We start from the raw sequence: 27359 nt of genomic DNA on the forward strand, positions 1-27359 counted from the left end.
TGAACATCGATTTCTCAAGTTTCCAGTAATGCCCCCAGACCCCCCCTTCATTTCCCATCCTCTTTTCCCTCCCTCACCTTATCTCCTCCCCCTCCCCTTTTCTCTTTCTTCCATGGTCTTGTCTTCTTCACCAATCAACTTTCCAGCTCTTTACTTCATCCCTCTCCCTCCACATTTCACCTATCACCTGGCGTTTCTCTCTAACAAACCCAACCCCACGCCTACCTTTTAAATCTACTCCTTAGTTTTGTTTTCCAGTCCTGCCAAAGGGTTTTGGCTTGAAATGTCGACCGTACTTTTTTCCATAGATGCTGCCTGGCCTGCTGAGTTCCTCTAGCATTTCATGTGTGTTGTCCACTCTCACCTCTCTTTTACACTTTACGTATCTGAAGAAACTTTTGGTATCCTCCTCAAGATAGTTTACTTCTGTATTCCATCTTTACCTTCTTAATGACTTTTTAAGTTGATTTATGGTGATATTTAAAAGCTTCCCAATCTTCTAACTTCCCATTAATTTTTGCTCTATTATATGCCCTCTCTTTGGTTTTAACGTTGGCTTTGACTTCTCTTGTTAGCCACAACTGTGTCATCATGCCCGCAGAATACTTCATCCTCTTTGGGATGTATATATCCTGTGCCTTCCGAATTGCTTCCAAAAATACCAGCCATTGCTGCTCTGCTGTCATCCCTGCCAGTGTTCTTTTCCAATCAATTCTGGCCAGCTCCTCTCTCATGCCTTATAGACTTCCCTTTACTCCACTGTAATATTGATACATCTGACTTTAGCTTCTCCTTCTCAAATTTCAGGGTGAATTCGATCACTTGATGATCACCAACAGTTTTTTTACCTTGAGCTCTCTAATCAATTCCAGTTTATTGCACAACACCCAATCTAGAATATCTGATCCACTAGTGGGCTCAACCATGAGTTGCTACAAAGCCATCTTGTTAGCATCCTAGAAATTCCCCCTCTTGGAATCCAGCACCAACCCGATTTTCCTAATCTACCTCCATATTGAAATCCCATGACTATTGTAACATTGCCCTTTTGGCAGGTATTTTCTATCTCACATTGTATTTTGTAGACCATATCCTCTGTTTGGGGGTCTATGTACAACTATGTTTTTGCACTTGCAGTTCGTTAGCTCTAACCACAACAATTCAACACCTTCCTACCCCATGCCACCTCTTTCTAATGATTTGATTTCATTTTTTTTTAAACCAACAGAGCAACACCACACCCTCTGCCTTCCTGCCTGTCCTTTCAATACAATGTGTATCCTTGAACATTAAACTCCAAGCTATAATTATTTTTCAGCCATGATTCAGTGATGATTACAACATTATACATGCCAATCTGTAACTACAAGTCCATCAACCTCATTCGATATGCTGTGTGCATTCAAATACAACACCTCCGGCCATGTATTTTCAATTTTGTCCACCTTTTACATTGCCATTCAACCTGTAGACTGCAATTTTGCCCTATCAGCAGCCTCTCCTTGCTAGGAGTCTCACTATACATTGCCTATGCTTGTAAACTAACAACCTTATCTTCAGCACCATCACTCTGGCTCCCATCCCCCTGCCAAATTAATTTAAATCCACCCAAACAACTCGAGTGAACCTGCCCACAAGGATATTGGACACCCTCGAGTTCAGGTGTAACTCGTTCCTTTTGTACAGGTCATACCTTCCCCAGAAGAGATTGCAATTATCCATAAATCTGAACCCCTGCCCCAGTTCCTCAGCCACACATTCACCTGCTAAATCATCCTATTCTTACCCTCACTGATATGTGGCACAGGCAGCAATCCAGAGATTACTAAACCGAAGGTCCTGTTTCTCAGCTTTCTACCCAGCTCCCTAACATCTCATTTCAGGACCTCCTCACTTTGTCTGCCCATGTCATTGGTACCAATATGTATCAAGGCTTCTGGCTGCTCACCCTCACCTTTGAGAATGCCATGGATCTGATCTGACACACAATATGATAGAATTCAACCTGAAGTTTGCAAGGGAGGCGCTAAAACTGGATGTGTTGGTATTATAGTGGAGTAAAGGTAACTACAGAGGTATGAGAGACGATATGAGTTTGATTGCAGTATTTAAGAGAAATATGGACAGGTAAATGGATGGGGGGGGATATGGAGGGGCAAGGTCTGGGTGCAAGTTGATGGGACTAAGCAGAGTAATAGTTCAGCATGGGCTAGATGAGCTGAAGGGCAGGGTTTGTGCTATAGTGTTCTATGACTCTACCTGCAGTACTTTTTAATAGATGGTAAACACCGTAGTTGCAATCTGTCAGTGAAGGCAATGAGTGTTTAAGATGATAGAGGGAGTACCAAGGGGTGCCACGGTGGCACAGCCATTAGCACAGTGCTACTATGGCTCAAGGCATAGGTGTTAGGAGCTCAATCCCTGTACCATCTGTAAGAGTTTGTACATTCTCCCCATGACCACGTGGGTTTCCTCTGGGTGCTCTGGCTTCCTCCCACCATCCAAGGATGTACCAATTAGATTAACTGGTCATTATAAATTGTTCTGTAATTTGGCTAATGATACATTGGTGAGTTGCTGGGCAACATGGGTCATTGGGCCAGAATGGCCTGTTCCATGCTGTATCTCTAAATAAAAAACAAATCAAAATTGGCCTGATGAGAATAAAACCAGATCTGTGTTGGCCTACGCAGCTAAAAGGAGAAATTGAAGGAAAATAAATCAGAGCAAATGACGGAACAGAAACGGTCTTCTGGCCCATCAAGATTGCACCAGTGCATTTATTCTTCAGCTGCCTCAACTTTTCAAGTCCAGCAAACCACATGGAAACAAATCAATTTATATGGCTTGATATGAGAGGCTAAAAATGCAACTCTGGCATAATGTCTGAGCTACTTGTTCTTAAAATAAACTGATTTGAAAAAAATTGGACATTTGGAACTGGAGAGAAGTAGCTTGAGTCAACGATCTCTACATTAATAGAAGTTCAGCACAACCACTTACCTTTTTAATCATTTCAGATATTCAGCCACGGGTACTGCTGTGGAATCTGCTCTGCTTCAGTTACTACCCAAACAACATTTAAAAAATTGAGAACAGCAACCATTTGATCAATTCTATTGTGTCACTGTAGGACTAGATGGCATCACTACAATTTAAAATCACATGTAAAATTACCCTTCTAGAAAGAAACTTATAGACAGATGACACACACCGAAATATTATTCAAGAATACTCTCAAGTTTGGTAACTGAAAGCAACATTCAGTGTCTCAAACAGAATAAAGTTACTGTCAAAAGCTAATTGCAATTTCAGAGCTTAAGTGATTGCTGCATTTCATCTATTACAATAATCTAAAGTGAACCACAATACACATGGTAAATGTGAAGTTGTACTTTTTTTGTTACATCCTATTACAAAGGTTACCTAGAATAATCTTGTTAAATGTTCATTCCCACTGGTGGGATAAATAGCAGTGTTATACAAACATTGCAATGCGAACGATTCAAAACGAAATACAACTGGCACTTTAATTCCCAAACCCATTCCCAGTCTGATCCCTGTCCACATCCTTCTGCAATGTTACAATAAGACAAGTTCAAGGAACAAAAACTCATCTTTCACCCAAGCATGTTGCAGTCTGCAGCACTCAATAGTGAATTTTCCAAATTTAGATAGCACACTTTCTCCTTGATTCAGGACTGACTGTCCCCCTTTCTCTCTCATTTGTGTATTATGGCCTGCTGAGCATGTCACAGGAGGCCAGGCAGTGCAAAGTTACTCAGCATTTGCAACACATCACATACAAGCTTAAATGCACCTTGGAATCTGCATTTCTCTCTATCAGACATTTCCTTTCTTCTTCCTATTAAGCTCTCCCACTTTCCCTGGGACCTAGAATAACTTGTTCTCTCTTCTGATGCAAAGTCTCAGACCCAAGCTATTAATGGTTTCTTTTTCTATTGACACTGCCTGTCCTGCTGAGATTTTCCAGTTTTTTGATTTTATTTTATATGCCTTTATGTGTTGTCTTTCTCCCCACATTTTCATTAAAATTCAGAAGTGCCATGTAGCAGCTCAGTCTCTGGCAAGATTCCCATTAAAGTTATCTTATCCAGATGTAAGGTAAGAGGGGAAAGATTTAAACATGACTCCAAGGGTAACTTTTCCCACAGAGGTGGTGGGTCTGTGGAACAAACTAGGAGAAGTGGTAGAAGCAGGTACAATTACAGTGGACAGGTACAATGATAGGAAAGGTTTAGAGGGATAGTGGTCAAATTACACAAATGGTAACCTGCTAGGAATCTTGGTCAGCAGGGACAAGTTGGGCTGAATGGTCTGCTTCCATGCTCTATAACTCTTTGACACTCCACAGAGCACAACAGCCTGGACTTCCCTTCAGAGCTATTGCCTCCATATTTATCCATCAATCTCACTAACCTGGACTTGACCAGTAAGGTCCCAAGCAGCAGGAGCCAGCATTTAAGCATTACATTGGAGCAGGATTACCCTCACAACTCCTCCAAAGGTCTTTGGGAACTAGCAAAGCACAGTCACCAGATTTGTTAGCTGGCAAATCCGTCAAGGGTTTTCAATGCTTCCGAATGGAAGAATATTAAAAAAACATTTAAATTTAATATTCAGAACTTTTTTTCAACTCTTGAAAAGCACTGAAACACGAATGTTACCTTCCTCTTCCTCCCTTCCCCGTAATCCTAAAATTCCAATTCACTTGAATGGACTTGCAGATCTCATGGGTTTAATCTCAGGAAAATCAGTAGCGTAATCAGGAATCCCACATTTTTCATCTGTGCTGAAAACTTACTAGCATGTAACACCGAAGTGCTACAATTGCACGTGGAACCCAACAAAATTCAGACCTGTGGATCTGTCACCAAGTGGAGCTATAGTCACAAAAATACCTGACGAAGTGAAATGAAATGCGGGGGGGGGGGGGGGGAAGTACAGATTTCCCCCGCCATCCGAAGGTAGAGCGTTCCTATGAAACGGTTCGTAAGCCGGAATGTCGTAAAGCGAAGAAGCAATTACCATTTATTTATATGGGAAAAATTTTTGAGCATTCTCAGACCCAAAAATAACCTACCAAATCATGCCAAATAACACATAAAACCTAAAATAACAGTAACATATAGTAAAAGCAGGAATGATATGATAAATACACAGCCTATATAAAGTAGAAATACTTTCCTACAATCATTGCCTGAACTGCTCTCCGTAGCGAAAATCTCACGCAAGCGCTCTGGGCAAAAACACGGCGCAAGCGCTCTCCAGCAACCTTTAAGCTATGGAGCTGCCAAATCATACCAAATAACATGTAAAAATACACGGCCGACATAAAGTAGAAATAATGTATGTACAGTGTAGTATCACGGGAATCAGGAAGACAGCGTCGAGCACACTGATGATGGTGTGTTAGACTGACTCTTTGGAGGTTAGGGTGGCGCAGTGGACCCCACCCTCCGGGCAGCGAACCGATACCAATCTGCGAAGCATGTAGGGGTACGGCGGTAGCCGGGAGGCACAAAGCACATCTTTAAGAAAAAAAGCCAAAATAAACATGCTAATTAATTAGGTGCCGCCCGGCACATAATTAATTAGCATGTTTATTTTGGCTTTTTTCTTAAAGATGAGCTGTGTGTCTCCCGGCTACCACTGCATTCTCCGCGAATCGGTATCTGTCCACGGCCTGGGGGTTGGGGTGATGGGACACTGGGGTGCCATCTCATCGTCGTCTGTTTCCATTAGGGCAGGCAGGTCATCTTCTTCTATCTCTGCCTGCCTCGACGTCCAAAGTCGAGGTTCGTTGTCTGTTGTGGCTGACGTGAAAGGCTTGAAAAACGACAGTATGATTGACTGCTGAGCCTCGCGCATTTTTCTATCATACAGTTCTTTGTAAGGATTCAAACCATCTTGCTAATATGCCCTAAACCGACGTACCCTTTCAAAATTAAAGTCGTACTTTATCATTACTCATTGTTATCCTTTCCTCTTCCAATTGCATCAGCTCTTCATCTATCAGTTCTTGGTCATCGGATGCCAAAACCTCTTCAACATCATCTTCGTCAACTTCCACAAGCCAAACTCACTTTGTCCTTACTTCGTTCACCACGATCAAAATGCTTAACTATGTCTAGTTTTACGCTAAGTGTAACACCCTTACAAGCTCTTTTAGGCTTTTCCGATACCTTAGAACTCATCTTGCTAACGGCTGCTCACAGGCACGTGCTTAAGCAATGCTGGAGAGAATGCCATTCCGAATCCAGAGGACAGCGGCTGCTCGGGGCATGTGCTTTTTTTTCATGCGCTGCCTTTTATCGCGTTCTGCCTTTTTTCGTAACATTGAAAACAACTTCTGTTAGCGAAAACAGGGAACTAATGTAGGTCTTTCGTAACAGTGAGGTTTCGTAAAGCGAACGTTCAAAAAGCAGGGGACACCTGTAATGGTAAAATTATCTGTTTCCTAAATCACAAGTGTTGCTTTAAGACAAAATACAGTAACAGATGATTATCTTCAAAGTGCCCATCCATAAGCTGCAGAATTTCATCAGTGAAATAACGTATTTAATCAGCTTTGGGTAAATAACCTTGGGAATCTGGAGAAATTTAAGTTTTACCGAACTCCTGGTGGCAGTTTAGGAGTTTGCGAGTTCAAATCCAGTCAGCACACTTACCTTGGACTGTCATACCATCAGTACAAACAGGGCACAAAGATAGAGGAGGATTAAAGCATATACTGACTGTACTTTCCAATGCTTTTTGTACTGGATTTAACCATCTGAAACAATTTAACTACTTCATGCAGAAGTATTTGAATGCCAACACTTAAAATCTAAATCAGGGTCTAGGAACATGTAAATCAGAAAACTTCCAGGAATTTCTTCCTACACAAGTATTTACAATATTTATTTGATAAATACTTGTCTTTTACACATCATTTCCACAATCACTAGAGACATTGATTAGGAACTGGACCTACAACATCACAACGCTTTAAAACTACTCAAATTTATGTGGATCTGTTGGAAAATAGCTATGGTTAAGAAATTTTAAAATATGTTTAACACAGCATTAAAAGACAATAAACTCAACCAAAATTGCCAAGTATTTTTATGTAAATGGAAAAGACTAGCATATTTAACAATAACTTATTTTATTGAAATACATAACTCATTAAATATTGGATTTCATTTATTCCTTTTATGTACAAAGAAACAAGTGCAAGTTCCTGAGCAGTGTGTGCAATATCCAACGAGAACTTGCATATCCAGACACATTCTGATTATATTTTCAACTGATTTTTTAAATATTAGCTTCAGGTATTTATTCAGAAAGAGAAGTGGTAGCATCCTGTTTTGTGTGGCTAATTTATGATGCTTCTCATTTGAAGATCGACAACAGTTTCAAGATATGATTAACACACGAGAGAGATTAAGATAACTGAAGGGATCTAGTTTATAAACTCAGTGAATTGCCCTTCAGAATATGCAAGTGTCAGCAAATGCTACATAAAAAGCTATTTTAACTAAAATGATCAGCTATTATAATCTCAGCCCATTCACTCATTTCTGTTCTCCTACAAGAATAGCATATGTATCTCCTGATGGGTTTATACTGCATATGCACCAACTGCCATAGTTTGCAAATTTCTAGTTGTCATCTTAGAAAAACAGAAGGCTATGCGGCAGGGAAATTCTAGAGTAGGATACATGGTCACTACAACATTGTGGGCCAAAGTGCCTGTAATGTGCTATAGATTTCTATGTTCTATTATCCTTTAAGAAAACATTTGTGAAAACTCAACTACTGATTTTTTAAGTAATATTTCCCAGTATGTAGCTCCTTAAGTAAGATTCCACTTTAGAAACATATAAAATTAACACAATAATGGGTTTCTCAATGAAATTTGATTTCTTAACCAATTCTCAATACAGCTAACAAGAACTTTGTATGCTAAAAATAACCAAGGAAATTATCCTGTATTTCAAAGTACAGTGATCAATTTTACAAATTGCACAACGAAAGTTGTCCATTTAGTGTATTATAAAAGTAACCAGCTTACTGAATCAGCATTGTGATATGATGCCAACTCTATACAGGCTGGCAGTTCAATTCTTTTCTTGAAGAGACAAAAACAAAAGAGATTCTAATCAAACGCTGCATGGTAATTCAATCACTTTTCCAATCTGGCTCTACATAAAAAATATAATTTAACTCATGCCTTGTAATTGTCATCCACCAGACCAGTTTCTCAACAATAAATTGTATAATGTTCTGCCATGTTTTCTAGATGGATCTCCCACTCTTGCATTAATATTTCCTATTATTTCTTTCAAATAACAGATAACAATCTTTTAACATCATTCCCTTTTCACCTTCAACATCAATTTAATCTTTTTTTTAAAAATGTGATTTTCCATCTTTGCACATATATCTCCATTCATATTAACACTGCAATGTGCTCACTTTGTCAAACCAAAGGTCATGATACTGACACCTTAACCCTTCACCACCCTCCCCTTTCCCCATCCCCCACCCCAATCCCTACAGATGCTCCTTGACCTGCTACTTATTTCCAACATTTTCAGTTTCACTACTACTAAAATGTTAAGTAGGCAAAATCTTGGTTTAACCAAGTCACTTTGAACACCAACACATTCAGCATTTATTAAATTGAGTTAATTTTTGATCAAAATAATCACAAACTGACAAGTAGGATTGAAATAAGCAACACTGACAAAATAGCTAACATGACAAATAATGAACAAAATTCCAAACTGATTTTTGATAGAGACTGAGCACAGTGTAACACCTAGTACCTTTAAACCTAATTACCTTAATTTCAGTTCTTCCATATTTCACCAGCATCATTCCCCTGCATAAATATTAGCTAAGCATCTTTCCTGTTGACAGCTTAGACTGCAACCAACCAGTTCTCAAAAAATAAAGAAAAACTGCAGGTGGTAGAAATCTGAAATAAAAACAAATAGAAAGAACTTGAAATGATAACAAGTCAGGGAACATCCATGAAGGGAATAACAGGGTGAACATTTCAGCTCCGTGATCTTTCGTCAGATCTGGGTAAGTTGAAAACAAGTGCATTTTAATCTGCAAAGACAGTGGTGGTAGAATTATGAAGTGTCTGTGATAGCATGGAGACCAAAATGACAGAAATTCTGCTGATGCTATTCAAAAGAGAGAGGAAAAGGCTTTTGGGTGATCTTCCTGGAGGTGGGAGGCGAGTATAGATCACTTTAAAAAAAAATGTTGGAAATGTGAAGTGAACACTATAATTGCTCAAAATCTGAATATAACAAAGTGGAACTACTCAGCATACCAAGCAACATCTGTGGAGAGAGAAAACAAAAGCTGGTATTATAAATCAACGGCTTTGCATCAGAGCTGGCAGTTCTGACACAAAGAAAAGGCCGTTTGTCTGAAATTATGTGTCCCTAAGTTTACAACATGCCTTTGTGTATAGAAGGTTCAACTGGAACACTAAATGGGGCTGAAAACAGAAAAAGAGAGTGGGATTGAGAAACTCAGTCATAAATCTGCTTTTTAATGTTCCTACATAGAGGAGTCCACATTGTGAATACTGAATACAGTACATCAGATTGAAAGAAGTACATATGGATTTGCAATGCTATTTGATGTTGGGCTGGACAGCTCCACAGGGAACCACTCAATGATCATAGCAGGGCAGCATCATTCACTGATTTAATGCCTACATGTGGGATTTCAGAATTAGGAAGCTAAATATTAAATTTATGATGTATATTAATTACCTGTACTTAAATAGTATGAGACGTAGTGACAGTTGGTAAAGCCGCCACCTTACAGATTGAGGAACATGGCATTGACTCCAACCTTCAGAGGTATGTGTGGAGTTCGCAGTCCTTCCTGCAACTGCACCGCATTCCTCTCGACTGCTCTGGTTTACTCCTGGGTCCTAGGGACCTACGAATTGATAGATTAATTGACCATTGCTTTTTATTTTTAGATGAATGATAGAATCTAGGGTGGGAATGCTGATAGGAGCAAGGCTGGAGGAACTTAGCAGGTCAAGCAGCATTTATGGAGGGGAATAAACAGTTAACTTTACAGGCGTAGGAAGTGTAAATGGGCACTTGATGATTAGCACAGATTTGATGACCAATGGGTCTGCTTCTGTGCTGTACGACTATGGTTATACCCTTTGGAACTGTGCTAAATTGTCTTATATTATCAGAAGTGTAAAAATACCCATTTAAAGTGCTTTGATAATGGTGAGCTGTCAGAAAGAGGTGTGATTTTGGGAATGACGACGTTTCCAACCCCAAACCGTGGATGACACACAGTGGCACAGTGGTTAGCACAACACTTCACGGTACCAGCGACCTGGGTTCATTTCCCACCACTGCCTGTAAGGAGTTTGTATGTTCGCACTGTGACCATGTGAGTTTTCTCCGGGTGCCCCAGTTTCCTCCCACAGTCCAAAGACATATCGGTTAGCAGGTTAACTGGCCTTTGCAAATTGTCCCATGATTAGGCTAGGATTAAACTGGGGGGTTGCTGGGCGGCACGGCTCGAATAGCTGGAAGGGCCTATTCCGCACTCTATCTCAATAATAATAAGTAATGAAATCTGGAGTGCAGAGTGCTAGCTTCAATAGAGAACATGACCAGCTGGAAGAAAGTAGGGCTCTCCAACTACTGGAGAATCTCACATCTCCAACAGCTCAAACCTCATGGATGCTTTGTAATAATTAATGCTACACAGTCATCATCCTCTACCCAATAATGCAATGCTAGCTGCCAACATTCCCCACCTCAGGTTGTGATAAGTGTGGAAGGCCCGTTCTCAATGTGCTTTGGAAAATCGAGTTGACCTTTCACCTTTTGAGAATGGACTTGGAAGATATGCACATAAGGAAAATGAAAGTTAGCTTCAAAGGCAATTCCAGACATGCCCATCAGGTTAAGGCTCATATTACAAAATCTGATAACACTAAGTGGATCCAAAATCACAACATATGATATTAATCTGATACTCAAATATCCATACACAAAGACCTTAGAAACATTATAAAACTATTTTTTTTTGTTTCCTCCAGGTTAATACAGGCTGTTCCCATGTAGTAAACAGGCTCCATTTTTACAGATGTTCCAATCATTTTTTTCTGCAAGTCAGAAAACAAAAACTGTTGATATGGTAACCATACCTCCACAGTATAATAATGAAGGCATCAAAAGCTCAAGGCTGAAAAGAACAGTTAATGAAAGTGAGGTAAAAAGGAAACTAGTTCTGCCAAAAGAACAGTACTGTACAATGAATGTTTGAATTTAATAATACAATGGGAACCCTGTCAAATACAGGAATGTCTCTAATTCAGATGTGTGAATCCCAGTAGGCCTTACAGCAAATTTTCAAGAAATACCCATCATTGAAGCCAAGTTTCTTCTACATTTAGATTATATTAGTTCCAAGATGGTTCCTTAATGTTGTCATAGCCAAGGGTGGTTGTGGGGATAGCTCCCACTACCACTCTTGGCTATAAATGTTCCCAATGGTGTGCCCCTCAAATCGCCTGACAACTCCTGGCCTTCACATGTGGCTTAGCTACTAAGCCTGGTGGAACCGTTTCTAATGACAGGAGAGGGGGCAAAAGCTGGATACTGGTACCTTATAACCAGTTGCTTCAGGCAAGTGAGGCTCATCAGCTCATCTAGAAGGAAAACTCTGATCTCAAATCTCCACTGCCTTGTGGTTATATCCACTCACGGGGAAGGCTCAGGAGTAAATTCAAAAATCTGGAGATGAAGTTCCTGAGGCAATCCTACGTTGAGTTGAGCTATGTGGAGCTTGCTACATGGGCAACAGCTGATGCTCCATATCATATTGCCCTGGCTTGCATATCATGTAGACAGCTGAGACGCAACTTTCATTGTCGACTCTGACCAATGGAGGGCCTCACAGAGTCCCAAGGTACTTGGCATGTCACCCTCAAGCTGCTTTATAAACCACTGCTCCCTGTAGGTTTAGTTTGTTTTGCTGGAAGATCTTCATTTGTAAACTTGTACTCAAGTTTCAGAATCCAATTAAAAATACAATTTATTTTAAAACAGCAATACAGAGCAGTGCATGGAGCAATGCCAAACAATTAGCAAGATATCTATGATTCAAGCATTACTGAGTCTCATTTTTTTTTTTGCAAATTGTTTGCTTTAAATCTAGCCTCAGCTGCATTTTTACATGGCATTGCATTATGTTCATCTGCAATGATCTTATAACTGTATATCCAAGTTTGAAGCAACACAATAAGTATTTTTAAACTAATTTGGTTCTACAGAAAGGAAACAGTGAATAGCCTTTTAAAACCAATTGGTTGGATGGTAAAGTTAGAAAAAGTCTACATTGTTATTGCATCTTTTATTCAAAAATGTTTTGGCTTCAATCAAAGAACAATTAATACTATAATTTTTAATGGCATAGTTGAGTTGCTTTCTCACTTTTCCACATTTAAAGATGCAATTATTGCTCTCTAACTCTTCTGGGCAGTGAAGGAAACCTAGGTTTCTTTTCTCTATTACAAATTATCTTGAAGAATTCTTTTCCTTGGTGTCTTCCACCATCACTAACATATTAAAAGCAGCCGGACTTCCAATGGCAAGGGTGAGGCCATCAAGTAACCTTCTTAGCACCAACATCCTCCAAACCTACTGGTCAGACTATGAGCCAATGTCAATGATCCCTTCCATATCAACAGAGGATCTACTTTACTGGATGCTAACTCCATAGATCTACTCATGCCATGCAGGCTTGACACCAAGATGCCAAAGCAGACATTATCCAGGGTTGCATCATGGCAAGGGATTGCCAGCTTGAGAGAAAACTACTAAAGGATGTTCTCAAAACCACTATGAAATGTATCACCTCCATCCACCAATGTGGGAATTCCTGCTCAAGACTATTCATAATGGAGGTTGATGATTTAGGACTGCATCAAGTCAGAAGTCCCCTTTTCTGAGCAGATAGAAACCCAGCATCAACAGTAGGAGTGCACTACCTCCCAATTTACCCACTCAGTCAAATAGTTCCTACCTGTGGCCACGTCAACCACCTCAGAACTGGAGTGGAAACAAGTTGTCCTCTTCCTTCTCAGGGGACCGTCTATGAGGGGTGTTTTCTTAACTACACTGCTTGTTGATCACCTGCAGTACAGCTAATTACTGGTGTCATTGTAGGCAAATTCCCTAGGCAATAGAACTACAATGAATTTCCCTGGCATCTTTTTCGACAACAAGGCAAATGTTGCCAATTTCATGTAATTCTCCTTTCAACTAAGCTTTATTGATCTTCAGTGCATTTGCCCAAATGCGCCCCCTCCCCAAAGAGGTAAATCAATCAAACTAATGTTCTTCACAAAGAAAAATTGTTAGGTATGTGAGCAGCTCATTCCTGCCAATATTTCCAGCAGTCAGTCACAGTAGTTCAATAGTGACAAGTTTATGAGACAGCGATTTTTTGTTTTAAATAACACAAACAAGGAGAAATTTTGGGAGTGCAGTATTTGTATGTTCCTGTCAGGATTAAAGGCAAAGTGAATAGGAGTAAGGAACCTTGGTTCTCAAGGGATATTGCAACTCTGATAAAGAAGAAGAGGGAGCTGTATGACATGTATAGGAAGCAGGGAGTAAATAAGGTGCTTGAGGAGTATAAGAAGTGCAAGAAAATACTTAAGGAAGAAATCAGGAGGGCTAAAAGAAGTCACGAGGTTGCCTTGGCAGTCAAAGTGAAGGATAATCCAAAGAGCTTTTACAAGTATATTAAGAGCAAAAGGATTGTAAGGGATAAAATTGGTCCTCTTGAAGATCAGAGTGGTCGGCTATGTGCGGAACCAAAGGAAATGGGGGAGATCTTAAATAGGTTTTTCGCGTCTATATTTACTAAGGAAACTGGCATGAAGTCTATGGAATTAAGGGAAACAAGTAGTGAGATCATGGAAACTGTACAGATCGAAAAGGAGGAGGTCCTTGCTGTCTTGAGGAAAATTAAAGTGGATAAATCCCCGGGACCTGACAGGGTGTTCCCTCGGACCTTGAAGGAGACTAGTGTTGAAATTGCAGGGGCCCTGGCAGAAATATTTAAAATGTCACTGTCTACAGGTGAGGTGCTGGAGGATTGGAGAGTGGCTCATGTTGTTCCGTTGTTTAAAAAAAGGATCGAAAAGTAATCCGGGAAACTATAGGCCAGTAAGTTTAACATCGGTAGTAGGTAAGTTATTGGAGGGAGTACTAAGAGACAGAATCTACAAGCATTTGGATAGACAGGGACTTAGGGAGAGTCAACATGGTAGGTCATGTTTGACCAATCTATTGGAGTTTTTTGAGGAGGTTATCAGGAAAGTGGATGAAGGGAAGGCAGTGGATATTGTCTACATGGACTTCAGTAAGGCATTTGACAAGGTCCCGCATGGGAGGTTAGTTAAGAAAATTCAGTCGCTAGGTATACATGGAGAGGTGGTAAATTGGATTAGACATTGGCTCAATGGTAGAAGCCAAAGAGTGGTAGTAGAAAATTGCTTCTCCAATTGGAGGCCTGTGACTAGTGGTGTGCCACAGAGATCAGTGCTGGGTCCATTGTTATTTGTCATCTATATCAATGATCTGGATGATAGTGTAGTAAACTCGATCAGCAAATTTGCTGATGATACAAAGATTGGAGGTGTAGTAGACAGTGAGAAAGGTTTTCAGAGCCTGCACAGGGACTTGGACCAGCTGGAAAAATGGGCTGAAAAATGGCAGATGGAGTTTAAAACAGACAAGTGTGAGGTATTGCACGGTGGAAGGACAAACCAACGTAGAACATACAGGGTTAATGGTAAGGCACTGAGGAGTGCAGTGGAACAGAGGGATCTGGGAATACAGATACAAAATTCCCTAAAAGTGGCGTCACAGGTAGATAGGGTCGTAAAGAGAGCTTTTGGTACATTGGCCTTTATTAATCAAAGTATTGAGTATAAGAGCTGGAATGTTATGATGAGGTTGTATAAGGCATTGGTGAGGCTGAATCTGGAGTATTGTGTTCAGTTTTGGTCACCAAATTACAGGAAGGATATAAATAAGGTTGAAAGAGTGCAGAGAAGGTTTACAAGGGTGTTGCCAGGACTTGAGAAACTCAGTTACAGAGAAAGGTTGAATAGGTTAGGACTTTATTCCCTGGAGTGTAGAAGAATGAGGGGAGATTTGATAGAGGTATATAAAATTATGATGGGTATAGATAGAGTGAATGCAAGCAGGCTTTTTCCACTGAGGCAAGGGGAGAAAAAAACCAGAGGACATGGGTTAAGGGTGAGGGGGGAAAAGTTTAAAGGGCACATTAGGGGGGGCTTCTTCACACAGAGTGGTGGGAATATGGAATGAGCTGCCAGACGAGGTGGTAAATGCGGGTTCTTTTTTAACATTTAAAAATAAATTGGACAGATACATGGATGGGAGGTGTATGGAGGGATATGGTCCGTGTGCAGGTCAGTGGGACTAGGCAGAAAATGGTTCGGCACAGCCAAGAAGGGCCAAAAGGCCTGTTTCTGTGCTGTAGTTTCTATGGTTTCTATGGATAATCCTGCAAAAATCGCGGATAAACCAAATGCAGCTCTATTAACAATTTTAACTTCTTGGCAGTTTCTGATCTCCACATACAAGAGTCTGACAATTTCAACTAATTTCCTGTATTATACTGACAAAAATGTTTCTGTAATCTACCAAAATGGCTAATATATTTGCTTTAATCTAGGAATATATTTACAGGACAAGTTATTCATCTCTCAAATCCTATCCCATCTTTAGTTATAGAACAATGAGCTTTTATTCTATTACACTAATGCACCCTGGTTCTAAACTTCTCAGTGCCAATAAGATTGTTGATCGTAGTAATCTAGAACTTTATTTTCCATTTTTAGATGAGAAAAAGTGTCTTATCTCAGTTATAAAGAATACATTAATTTCCTCTGAACTGGCAAATTTGAGGAAATCACCTCTCTACTACTCTGATCAGGTCTCTAGCATTTTGATTAATTAGCACGCAACTTTTTAATCTCAGGAAACAAACCAAATTTATACAACCTGCTCTCATACTCCATTAATACTTTCCTTGGGTTCAGTGTCCAAGTTGTAAGCTGCTCTCTAGATGGAGCAGTATATACAACTGAAACATTACTTACTTGCCTGGCAAGTTAACAGGCCCAGCGGATCTGTTTCTACTGACAAGAGAAGGGGCAAAGGCAGGCCACTGGCGCCCCAAAACCAGTTGCTTCGGGCAGGTGGGGCTCGTCAGCCTTGGATGGCAACCCACCTAGGAAAAGGAAAACTCTGATTTTAAACCTCTGCTGCCATGCAGCCATACCCACCCATGGGAAAGGTTTCGGGAGTAAACCCCAAGGAAGAAATCTGGAGCCGGGGTCCCTAAGACAGTTTGATGTTGTGTATAACTTCACTCTGGCAACCTCTGCGATGACTGGTGACAAGCTGTATTGGCGCTTGCCCTTCCCTTGGATTACATCAGTGATGTGCAGAGGGGGAACCCACTGCATGGGCAACAACTGGTTCTTCAAAACTTCCCGTTCATGCTTGCGACCTGAAGAGGACACAGTCCACCAGAGGCGCAAACTCATGATCGCCTGCGATTGACAGCAGCCTACTACTTGCTTTTAAACCATACCAACACCTACCTCTGGAGTGACTTGGGTCCACTCCATACCAACACCTACCTCTGGAGTGACTTGGGTCCACTCCAATTTGCCTCCCATCACAACAGGTCAAAAGCAGATGCCATTTCATTGGCTCATCACTCAGTCCTAGAACATCTGGACAGCGATGATGCATACATCAAGATGGTCTTAGTTGACTACAGCTCTGCATTCAACATTATCTCCTCACAACTAATCAATAAGCTCCAAGACCTAGGCCTGTGCAACTAGATTATCAATTTCTTCACTTGCAGTCAGATTGGATTGGCAACATCTCCTCAACAATCACCACCAGCACAGAAGTACCACAAGGTTGCGTGCTTAGCCCCTTGCTCTACTCACTTTATACTTATGACTGTGAGGCTAAGTACAACTCCAGTACCATATTTAAGTTTGCTGATGACACTGCTGTTGACCTAATCAAAGGTGCTGATGAATCAGCATATAGGAGGGAGATTGAAAATCTGGCTGAATAGTACAACAACCTCTCACTCCACACCAAAACCAAAAAGCTGATTATTGACTACAGGAGAAAACTGGAGGTCCATGAGCCACTCACGGGAGAGATGGAGAGGGTCAGTAACTTTAAATTCCTCAGCGTTATCTTTTCAAAGGACCTGTCCTATGTTCAGCATGCAAGTGCCATTACAAAGGCACACAGAGCTTCTACACGCTTAGATGATTGCAAAAAGTAATGGAGACATCCAAGTCCATCAAGTAAAGCCCTTTCCACTATTGAGCACATCAACAAGAAGTGCTGTTGCAGAAAAGCAGCATCCACCATCAAGAACACCCACCATCCGGGCCATGCACTCTTTTTGCTAAAGCCATCAGGAAGGACGTACAGGAGCCTCGGGACCCACACCACCAGGTTCGGGGACAGCTATTACCCCTCAATCATCAGGCTCCTGAACCAGCGTGGACAACTTCACTTACCTCAAGATTGAACTGATTCTAGAACCTATGAACCCACTATCAAGGACTAACACCTATTCTCAATATTATTTATTACTTACATCAACTATTACTGATTTCTTTTTGTATTTGCACAATTGTGGTCTTTTGCACATTGGTTGTTTGTTCTTCTTTCTCTGTAGCATTTCACTGATTCTCTTTTGTTTCTCTGTATTTATTGTGAGTGCCCATAAGAACATGAATCTCAGGGTAGTATATGGTGATATACATGTACTTTAATAAATTTACTTCAAACTTTGATTTATAAAGAAACAAGAGCAAAAGAGTTGTAATAATCCTGTACAATATATTTTCTTTCAGAGACAACTGCAGCACTGCACCCATACTTCAAGAATGAGGTAAATGCCTTAGAAAGCTGTGGAAGAGAGTAACAAGAATAATTCACGGAGGGAATGTGGTACCATGGAAAGACTGGAAATGTTGTGCCTGTTCAAGGTGGCTGGAAAGCAACCTGACAGTTATTTCAAACCATGAAGAAGCAACATAGCAGAAACTCTTGACTTTCGGCTGAAGAGTCAACAAGCGGAGGAAATACTAAAAAAAAAGTGATTTTTTTTGCTGAAAAGTTGCAATGACTCATTAGGATCTGGAATGCACTGCAGGGGCGAGTAGTGGAAATGGTCTCAATTATAGTATTCAAAATGGAATTTAAAATTTGCAGGTCAATGAGAAGCGAATGAAAGAGACCAACCATTGCACTTGCCAAGACTCAGTGGTTCAAAAGGCCTCTTTTCAAGCAGTAATCTTTTCTTTACCAGTCTATTGTATTTCTTTTAATTTGTAACTAATGCTTTTTCATCATTCTCATAAAATTAAATTTCTATATCAGATTAGGAGTTTTTGCAAACTCTACCAGCTGTAAGTTACAATTTTCCCCTTTCTCCAGTTTTGCTCCCAGTACACCATTAAGCTCAATGTGGAAATGTAGCAATGTAGCATGGAGGTCAATATCCACATTAACAGTATTCAACTTGCAGCTCACAGAGAAATCTTAATTTGAAATATGTTGGCAACATGCTTATATGTGGGTCATTAGACTACAGAACCATACAGGCCCTTCAGCCTACAATGTTGTGCTGGCCTGTTAACCTAATCTAAAATCAATCCAAGTCCTTCCCATCTACGTAACCGTCCATTGTTTTGTCATTCATGTACCTATCTAAGTGTTTCTTAAATATCCCTAATGTATCTACCACTACCATTACCTCTGGCAGGATATTCCATGCACCCGCCACTCTGTGTGCAAATAAACCACCTTTGTTATCTCCCCTATACTTCCCTCCAATCACCTTAAAATTATACCCAAGTTATTAGCTACTTCCAGCTGGGAAATTTTCTCTGATTATCCACTCAATTTATGCCTCTTATCATCTTGTACACTTCTAAGTTGTCTCTCATTCTTCTTTGCTCCAAAGTGAAAAGTCCTAGTTCGCTCAACCTATCCTCATAGGACATTCTCTGTTTTCAGTACTCTCAAAGTATATTGTTATGTACTTTGGCAGAATCATATGGCCATAGTAAAGAACATAAAATCTGTGTGAAATTATAGGTGTTACTTTCAGATGATACCTCTATGGAGGGATCCGAACTTCCACATCATTTCACCCATCTACTCAGATAATGATCTTCAATGTGGATGCACCAATAGAAAACCCCAATTAATAGCCAGGAGTAGGAGAGAATCACTAAATTAACCTTCATAACTATATTGCTAGTCACCAATTAGTGTGTCAAAGGTTACGCGGAGAAGGCAGGAAAATGGGGCTGAGGGGGATAATAAATTAGCCATGAAGGAATAGAAAAGCTCAATGGGCCAAATGGCTTAATTCTGCTCCTATCTCTCATAGAATTAAGGTTAAAAAAACATACACAAAACTCTGTACTGGCTACAAATGCAAAATGTTACAAGTGATATAAATTGCAGTGGTACCATTCTTTAAGTCACTGTTTCACTGAAATTATTCCAAAACTATCCACTTCTCTCTCAATTAACAGTACTTTCAACATCAGCAAAGGATGTAAACTCTAAATCACTCAGTCCAAATGGAGGAATACATGAATACTTCCTAAAGTTATTCGATGCTCTCAGATTTATCTACTATGTTGATGTTTTAAAGCAGTGCAAAACTTAACACAAGATTCTGTCATTAAGAATACCACACCCCTTTCATTTAATCTCAAATAAAATACTGTTATTTGCATTAGCAATGTGCAAAAAATAAGTTTACATTGAGTCCTACAAGTTACCTTTGATTTTGCTATTAGGTAGATAGGGTCAAGGGAAAAGAAAGGTCTGTAGGCTTTCAAAAATCAAGGTCTGTTTAAACCACTGGTGCTATACAAGCTTTTAGTTAAAATTTAACTAAATGTGAGCTGAACCACAATAAACACATTACAACTTTTCTCCAGAGACAGCATTATGATCTCCAGACTGGAAGAACCACCAATTAGCCAGCATGGAAATTTAACGAGCTCAGGCTGTCCCATGTCACCAATCTGTGTGAACTACAACATCAAAACGATTTAGATAAACATTAGGAAGATTATAAAATAGCTTATGGAATTATAACTAACCTATCTATGCACACACCCTCAAAACACTGTCCTCCAAAACAGATAATTAAACCAATTTTGGTTAGTTTTCCATCCCAAATTAAGAGGCAAGATTCTTGTGTTCCCAGGAAACTGGGAAATGGTGTTACATGCATTGGCTAGGTTACCTCTGATCAAAAACAAACATTCAGTCTGTATTGAATTTTCCTTAGGCTGTCAACGTAAGGAGATGAGCCACATCCAAGTAACCTCTCATTGCTCTTTGAGGTTCAACACTAATACTAACCGAGAACACTGCATTCTGTAGTCCGAAGGGAATGGGAGTGAGTCTGGCTAAAGCCACCACCTTCAGTCCGCTACCTCCTTCCACAACTCTGACCACGGCGCTCAGTTGATCGTTCGCCCGTACTTTGGCGGACACCCACGCAGTCAGCAGCCGCTTACAAACCAAGTGAGCGATGAACGTCCCAATCAATACGCCGATCACCACCAGCCCCAAACCCAGCATGAAGCCATACAGGTAACCAGCAGCCACGTTTAGCACGATGTAACCCCAGCTGCAGGGGAACGAGACGGCGATGAAACCCACGATAAAGAGCAATGCCCCTACCAAGCTGTCCAAACTCTCCACCCACAGCAACAGATCCTTCAGGTAGCGCCGCACCAGCGCCAAAGAGATGAAGCAAACGATGGTCAAGGCGCAGATCAGAAGGAAGCTCTTTAAGCAGTTATTCAAACAGTACGTGGCCTTAGGGTCGCCCAGGATGGGCAGCTCGTTATCAATGCCCTGATGCTGTAAATTGAGTTCTGCCTTCACCTGCACTCGCTCCTCGTATGAAGCCACGTCCATTGCGTTCGCCTGGCTCAGCAGCAGCGAGTTGGGGCAGGGTCTCTGCAAGCTCCGACTTAACGCCAAGTGACCTTTGCTTAACTTCTTCAATACTTTGGTAAAAAACAGCCAAGATGCGACGCCAGCGTTCCACATATTGAATCGGAAGTAGAAATTAAATCAGAACGCCTTTCCAAAAATATAGTCCACTTTCCTCTCCAGATTTCTCCAAATATACAAAAATAAAAATCCGATGTAATTCGGAAGATTCGTTCACTTTTGCCAAAACTACATCGAAGAGCGTAGCTGCAAACCTGGGGCGGAGTGAATGAGGCTGGAAGTGTTTACGGGGAGCTGCTGCAGCGACTTTACACCAAAGGAAGGGGTGTGGGAGGTGGAAGAGAGAGAGAGAGAAGGCATGGGACGTGGTTTTCCCCAAGGCTGAGCAAGAGATGTTTCAGATGCTCCCGCTGCCTGCGCTAGGGCAGCTGGCGGACGAGAGGAGGGTTCCTGCCACGTCCTCTCGTCTCATCCTCCCTCAGGAACAGACTGCACAGAAAAATACTAGCACAGGAACAGTCTCTGGCTCCCCGCCACCTAGCGGGGCCCTGCGAAGCCACGCGCCTGAATTCCCGGACCGTGCCGAGCCCTTGTCAGTCCCCGGGAGTCAGCCCCGCGCCGGCTTCCAGCCACGAGCGCCGCCATCCGCCGGGCTCCGCTCCGCTCGGCTCGGCTGGGAGCCGCACCGCAGCACAGCCACGGCCGCTCAGCTCACCCAGAATGCTGCCGCTCTTCCTCCACGTGACTGATTGGCGCCTGGTTTTGAAACGACTCTGCGGCCGTGTGTACTGAGACTTGGAGGGGAGAAATACCCTGCTCGGTGTCTACGGGCGCCGCATCAGGTATGCGGTAGTAGGACTGCTGTGCTTCTGACAATAATGCCCCGGGCAAATTATCCATTCTGGGGAAAGATATTTCGTCCCAGTCGTAGGGGCGACGCTGGTCAGCAGGTTTCTCCTGACACAAGAGACTGCATATGCTGGAGGAACCCTTGATGAAGGTACTTTCATCCCACAGGTGCTGATCGACCCGCTGAGTTCCTCCAACAGGTTGTTTGTTGCAGCAGTTCTTTGATCGAATGCAGTACGGAACCAGGTCCTTCAGCCAGCAATTTACACTAGTGCCACATAATCCCATTTTATTCTCCCCGCACGCAGTCCCAACTCTCTCTAGATCATATCTCTCACAGATTAGGAGCAGTTTATGTTAGTTAATTAATTTACAAATTCATATGTCTTTAGAGTGTGTCGGGGGGGGGGACTGGAGAAAACCTGGGCAGTAACATGGAGCAATTGCAAACTCTATTGACGTCATCAATGGTTTGGATTAAACCATAGTCTCTCGTGTTATGCTATCATGTCATCGACATTAATATCCTTGTGCAAGAAATAATATTTTTCCAGGACCCAATGTGCAGAATGTAACTGTCAGAATGCAAAACGTAAAACAAAGCATTTTAGAATAGCAAAATTATTGTGAACAAGCCGTTTCCTGTTTGCAAGAAAGAAGACCTCTGAGAGAATTCGCTATCATGCTTCAACGGGATTGATTTGTTTTGTTTTCATGGATAGGTTTTAGGAAGCCTGAGAAACTGGTGGATACAATATTTAAAACCAAGAATACTAAATGTGCAATCAACGTGGGTTAATTATCAACATATCATTCCAGAGCTGGTACCTCGGCATTTAAAAGTTATTACCCCTCAATCATCAGGCTCCTGAACCTGGGTGGATAACTTCACTCACCTCAACACTGAACTGATTCCACAAACTATGGACCCACATTCAATGATACTACAGCTCATGTTCTCAATACTATTTGTTGTTTGTTTATCATTATTATCATTTTTTTACATTGCTGTTTGTCTTTTGCACATTGGTTATTTGACCACCTTTGTGTGTAGTTTTTCATAGATTCCATTGTATTTCTTTGTATCTACCAAAAATGTCTGCAGGAAAATGATTTTCGGTGGTATATGGTAACATATACGTACTTCAATAATAAATTTACTTTAAACTTTGGGTGTTGTTGAAGCCGCACTCATTCGGGGAAGTGATTTTTAAATGTACTCAGCAGGCACTGATTCTTACTCCCTCTCCCTCCTGACATGTCCCCTGTTTGTCATCATTTTCTCTGCTTTGATGCACTGATAAATGTGTTGTTATCAAAACATGCTTGAATCCTTATATTGGCCTGGGCAAATATACCTTCCCTCTGTTCTTATAACCTGTGCCCAGAAGAATATTTGAGCTAACTGAATAGAGAATTCATTTCCTCCTTTCCAATTTGGTCATTCGAACCTGCATTTGAAATTATACTGCTGGTCCCAACCATGATGTGCTCCTCACATAATAATGCAGGCTGTTTTTAAACTGGGTTAACATTTGGTAAGCTTGAAGTACATATTTGTGTTACCTGGATGATGAAGATAATGAGCAGGCAGCATGAATTGTGTGAAGAGACTGTATCAGGTCAAAAAAACGCATGGTTTAATTTATATACATTATGTTGCATTTGGTATTGCCCCAATCCAATGTACTTCCAATTTAATGCTGAAGAGGGCACTTTTGTACAATTGAAAACTGACAAGGAAGTATGATAATTGTCTGCTGACACTGTAAGCATGTTCTTTCACGTGTACTTTGAACACAGGTATTAAGTTAATCCACAATTAAAAGAACAAACACAGGAATGCAAAAAGGCGACATGTTGTAAGTTGATCTTCCTAAACTTTATTTCTAATAGGTCAGATCTTGCTGGTGCGATCTAACATCTAGCAATTGTTATCTGTGGTTCCTGGATGTGAACTCTTCATCTCATTGAATGCCCCAGCACTGAGATCAGAGTAATGATAGAGTTCCCAATGGCACTCTGAAGAACTCCCACCTTTGAAATTACCTTCAAAATATTGGCAGTCAGCAAACCCTCATTCCCAGCTTTGTTGACCCTCAAAGTTGTGAGGGTTTTTAACATATCAGAAGATGTATTCATTCATTTTTCTTAACATAGACATCACTGACATGGCCAGCAATTCACTTGCCACTCCAAATTGCCCTTGAGGTGGTAGTGGTGGCTGCCATTTTGAATATCTGCAGTCCTTCTGATAAAGTGTTGGGAGGGAGTTCCGTGATTCGCATATATCCTGAAACAATGAGGCAAGAACGAAATGTTTCCAAGTCAGGATATTATCTGACTTGGAAAGGAACATGTCAGTACTATTGTTCCCTTGGGCCTTGCTTTTGCCTTTCCTGGTAATATAAAAATCCCAAATTTAGGTGGTGTTGTTGGAGACATCTAGCTGAGTATCTGGGGGAGATCTTAAATAGATTTTTTGCACCTGTATTTATTTGGCAGATAAATACAGAATCTATAGAAGTGTGTCAAAACAACGGTGAGGTCACAGACCATATACGGACTGCAGGAGAGATGGTGCTTGCTAACTTGAGAAAAGTTATGGAGAATAAATCCTCAGGCCATGACAAGGTGTTCCCTGGACCTTGTGGGAGGCTAGTGCAAAAATTGCAAGGGCCCTAGCAGAGGTACTTAAAACGCCCTTAGCCAAGGGTGAAGGACCAGAGGATCGGAGAATAGCTAGTGTTGTTCCATTGTTGAAGAAAGGCTCTATCAATAAGCTGGGAAACTATAGGCCAGTGAGCTTGACATCAATAGTGGGTAAGTTATTGGGAGGTATTCTAATGACCGAATATGTAAGTATTTAGTTAGATAGAGACGGATTGGAGATAGCCAATATGGCTTTGTGCATGGTAGGTCATGTCTAGCCAATCTTTGAGCTTTTTTAGCAAGTTACTACAAAAGGCAGTGGATATAGTCTATGTGAGCTTTAGCAAAGCCTTTGTCAAGATCCCGTATGGGTGATGGTCAAGAAGGCAGTTAGAATGAGGTAGTAATTGGATTTGGACATTGGCTTTGCAGGAATAGACAGAGAGAGGTTGCCAATCTGACTGGAGACCTGTGACTATTGGTGACCCACAGGGATTGGTGCTAGGTTTGTTGTTTGTCATCTGTATCAACAATTTGGATGTGGTAATGTGGATTAGCAAATATGCGGACAACATCAAGATTGAGGAGGTGGTGGTGTAGTCACAGCAAGGAAGGCTATCAAAGCTTGTGGTGGAATCTGGGCCAAATGGAAAAATGCAGACAAGTATGAGGGAGGACCTTGGGAGGACAAACCAGAGTTTAGCGTGATGCTGTTACAGCTCAGTGCATCAGAGTTCAGAGTTGAATTCCAACACTATCTGTATGTCCTTCCCTTGAAAGCATGAACTTCCTCCAGGCGCTCTGGTTTCCTCCCACTTTCCCAAGACATACCAGTTAGTAGGGTAATTGGCCATTGTAGGTTGTCCTGTGATTAGGGTAGGATTAAATAGATGGGTTGCAGGGCAGTGTGGCTTATTGGGCCAGAAGGGTTTGTTCCATGCTGCATGATGGAACACAGGGCTATTTAATCTGGAAGGGTGTCAAAGCTTTTGAATATTATTCTCAACAAAGCTATATTCCTTCCAAAAGTAAGCACTCAATGATCCATGTACAGGTAAATAAGGAAGTTGAGGTTTTTAAGTGTTCATTTTAGGAATATCGTGTTGTGGGCCAGTAAATGAGAAAAGTAAAATCCATAAAGGATGGTTTAAAATAAATAGAATAGATTATTTGAATAGATAGGCAATAAATATAAATACTAAACATTGTACAAATTGAACCTGTATGATTATATACAATTAATTAATGTGTACAATTATATTTATTTTAAAAAGTAAAACTAGGAAGCCATAGAAAATGTAACACTAGTTGCTACAAACTACGGCCAATTATCCTAACAACTTTCATTAAGAAAGGTGTAGTAGACACTTTGGAAATTATAACACCATCAGGCAGAGTCAATATTGTTTTATGAAATAGGATTCTTTGAAAACTGTAGATAAAAGGAAACCAGAAGATGTGGTGTATTTGCATTTTGTAAAAACATTCAATAAAATCGCATAAAGAGTATCAATGCTCATGATTTTGGGAATAATATATGCACATGGATTGACAAACAAACAGGAAAAAAAATGGAAATAAATGAGTCATCATTGTATTTGATTGCTGAAATTAGTGGGGTGCCATGTAAGTTGATGCTGGGTCTTAGCATGTGGGTTCATCGAGTAATTGGAAAGGTAACTGGAATTTATTACAAGGAGATGGAGTAAAATATGAGGATGGATTGATACAACTGTACTGGGTATCAATGAGACCACACAAGGTGTAATGCAAACAGTTTTGGTTGTACTTAATGAGGACTATTCAATATTTGCGTTAGAGTCCTTTCTAATAAATTTCATTTGTTTGTCTAATGAGGAATGATTGTGCCTTTACCCTTTGGAATTTAGAAGAATGGAAGATGACCTTATTGAATAAATAAGATACTAGAGGTGTCTTACATGTTCAATAAGGTCATCTCCAATTCATTTAAACTATTGAATGGTGGCGGAGGCTCGAGTGAATACACAGCCCTGCACTTCTAACATTTTTAAACTTTGTGTGGTGTACTTGTAGGACAAAAAGGACAAAATGAAGGTAAGCAAATGGACCCATTGGTAGAAATCTGCAAAAGAGATAAATTTGATCTAAGAAGGTGATACCTATTCATTTGGTCTTTTTTAAACTATTGCAATTAGGGAACAGAAATTCAATTTGTGCTCACTATATTTTAAGCTTGATATGCTATAATTTTTTACAACCTTTTGGTGATTATTTTAGTAAAATCTGTTGAAAGAAATAGCAGGCCCTTGTGAAAACATCCAGTTGCATCTTGCTTGGATATCCGTATTTTCAATGTAAGGATTTATTTGATCTGTACCCTATCACTAACCACTGGAATCTGGTTACTTTCTGTTTTTAAAGATTGAGCTATGTTTAAATGAAGAACTGGGAATTCTGCAGGGCCTCTGTTGGCTGGGATAAAGCATGGATAATGTGTCCTCGCTGGTGATGTGCAAGCCAGTACCCAAGCCAGGGCAATACCATCTGGAGAGTGAGCTGTTGTCTGTGCAGCAGGCACCCCTCTGTCACACACACACACACACACACACACACACACACACACACACACACACACACACACACACAGCTGATGAATCCAAAGGAACAGCAGAGACTGATACAGTTTGGCACCAGTGTCGTCGCAGAAGTTGCCAG

At 40.8% G+C, this 27359-nt stretch overlaps 1 protein-coding gene across 1 annotated transcript in view; it reads right to left on the reverse strand.

Annotated features, from left to right (window-relative positions):
- Positions 1-21914, reverse strand: part of tmem64 (transmembrane protein 64) — a 70631-nt gene extending 48717 nt beyond the window's left edge. Inside the window, exon 1 of the mRNA XM_072256802.1 lies at positions 20559-21914. Coding sequence (XP_072112903.1) covers positions 20559-21257 — 699 coding nt within the window. The 5' untranslated portion in view covers positions 21258-21914. The remainder of the gene's footprint in view (positions 1-20558) is intronic.
- Positions 21915-27359: the final 5445 nt, after the last annotated feature.

The sequence above is a fragment of the Mobula birostris genome, chromosome 1 (assembly GCF_030028105.1).
Source record: "Mobula birostris isolate sMobBir1 chromosome 1, sMobBir1.hap1, whole genome shotgun sequence".
Taxonomy (NCBI): Eukaryota; Metazoa; Chordata; class Chondrichthyes; order Myliobatiformes; family Myliobatidae; genus Mobula; species Mobula birostris.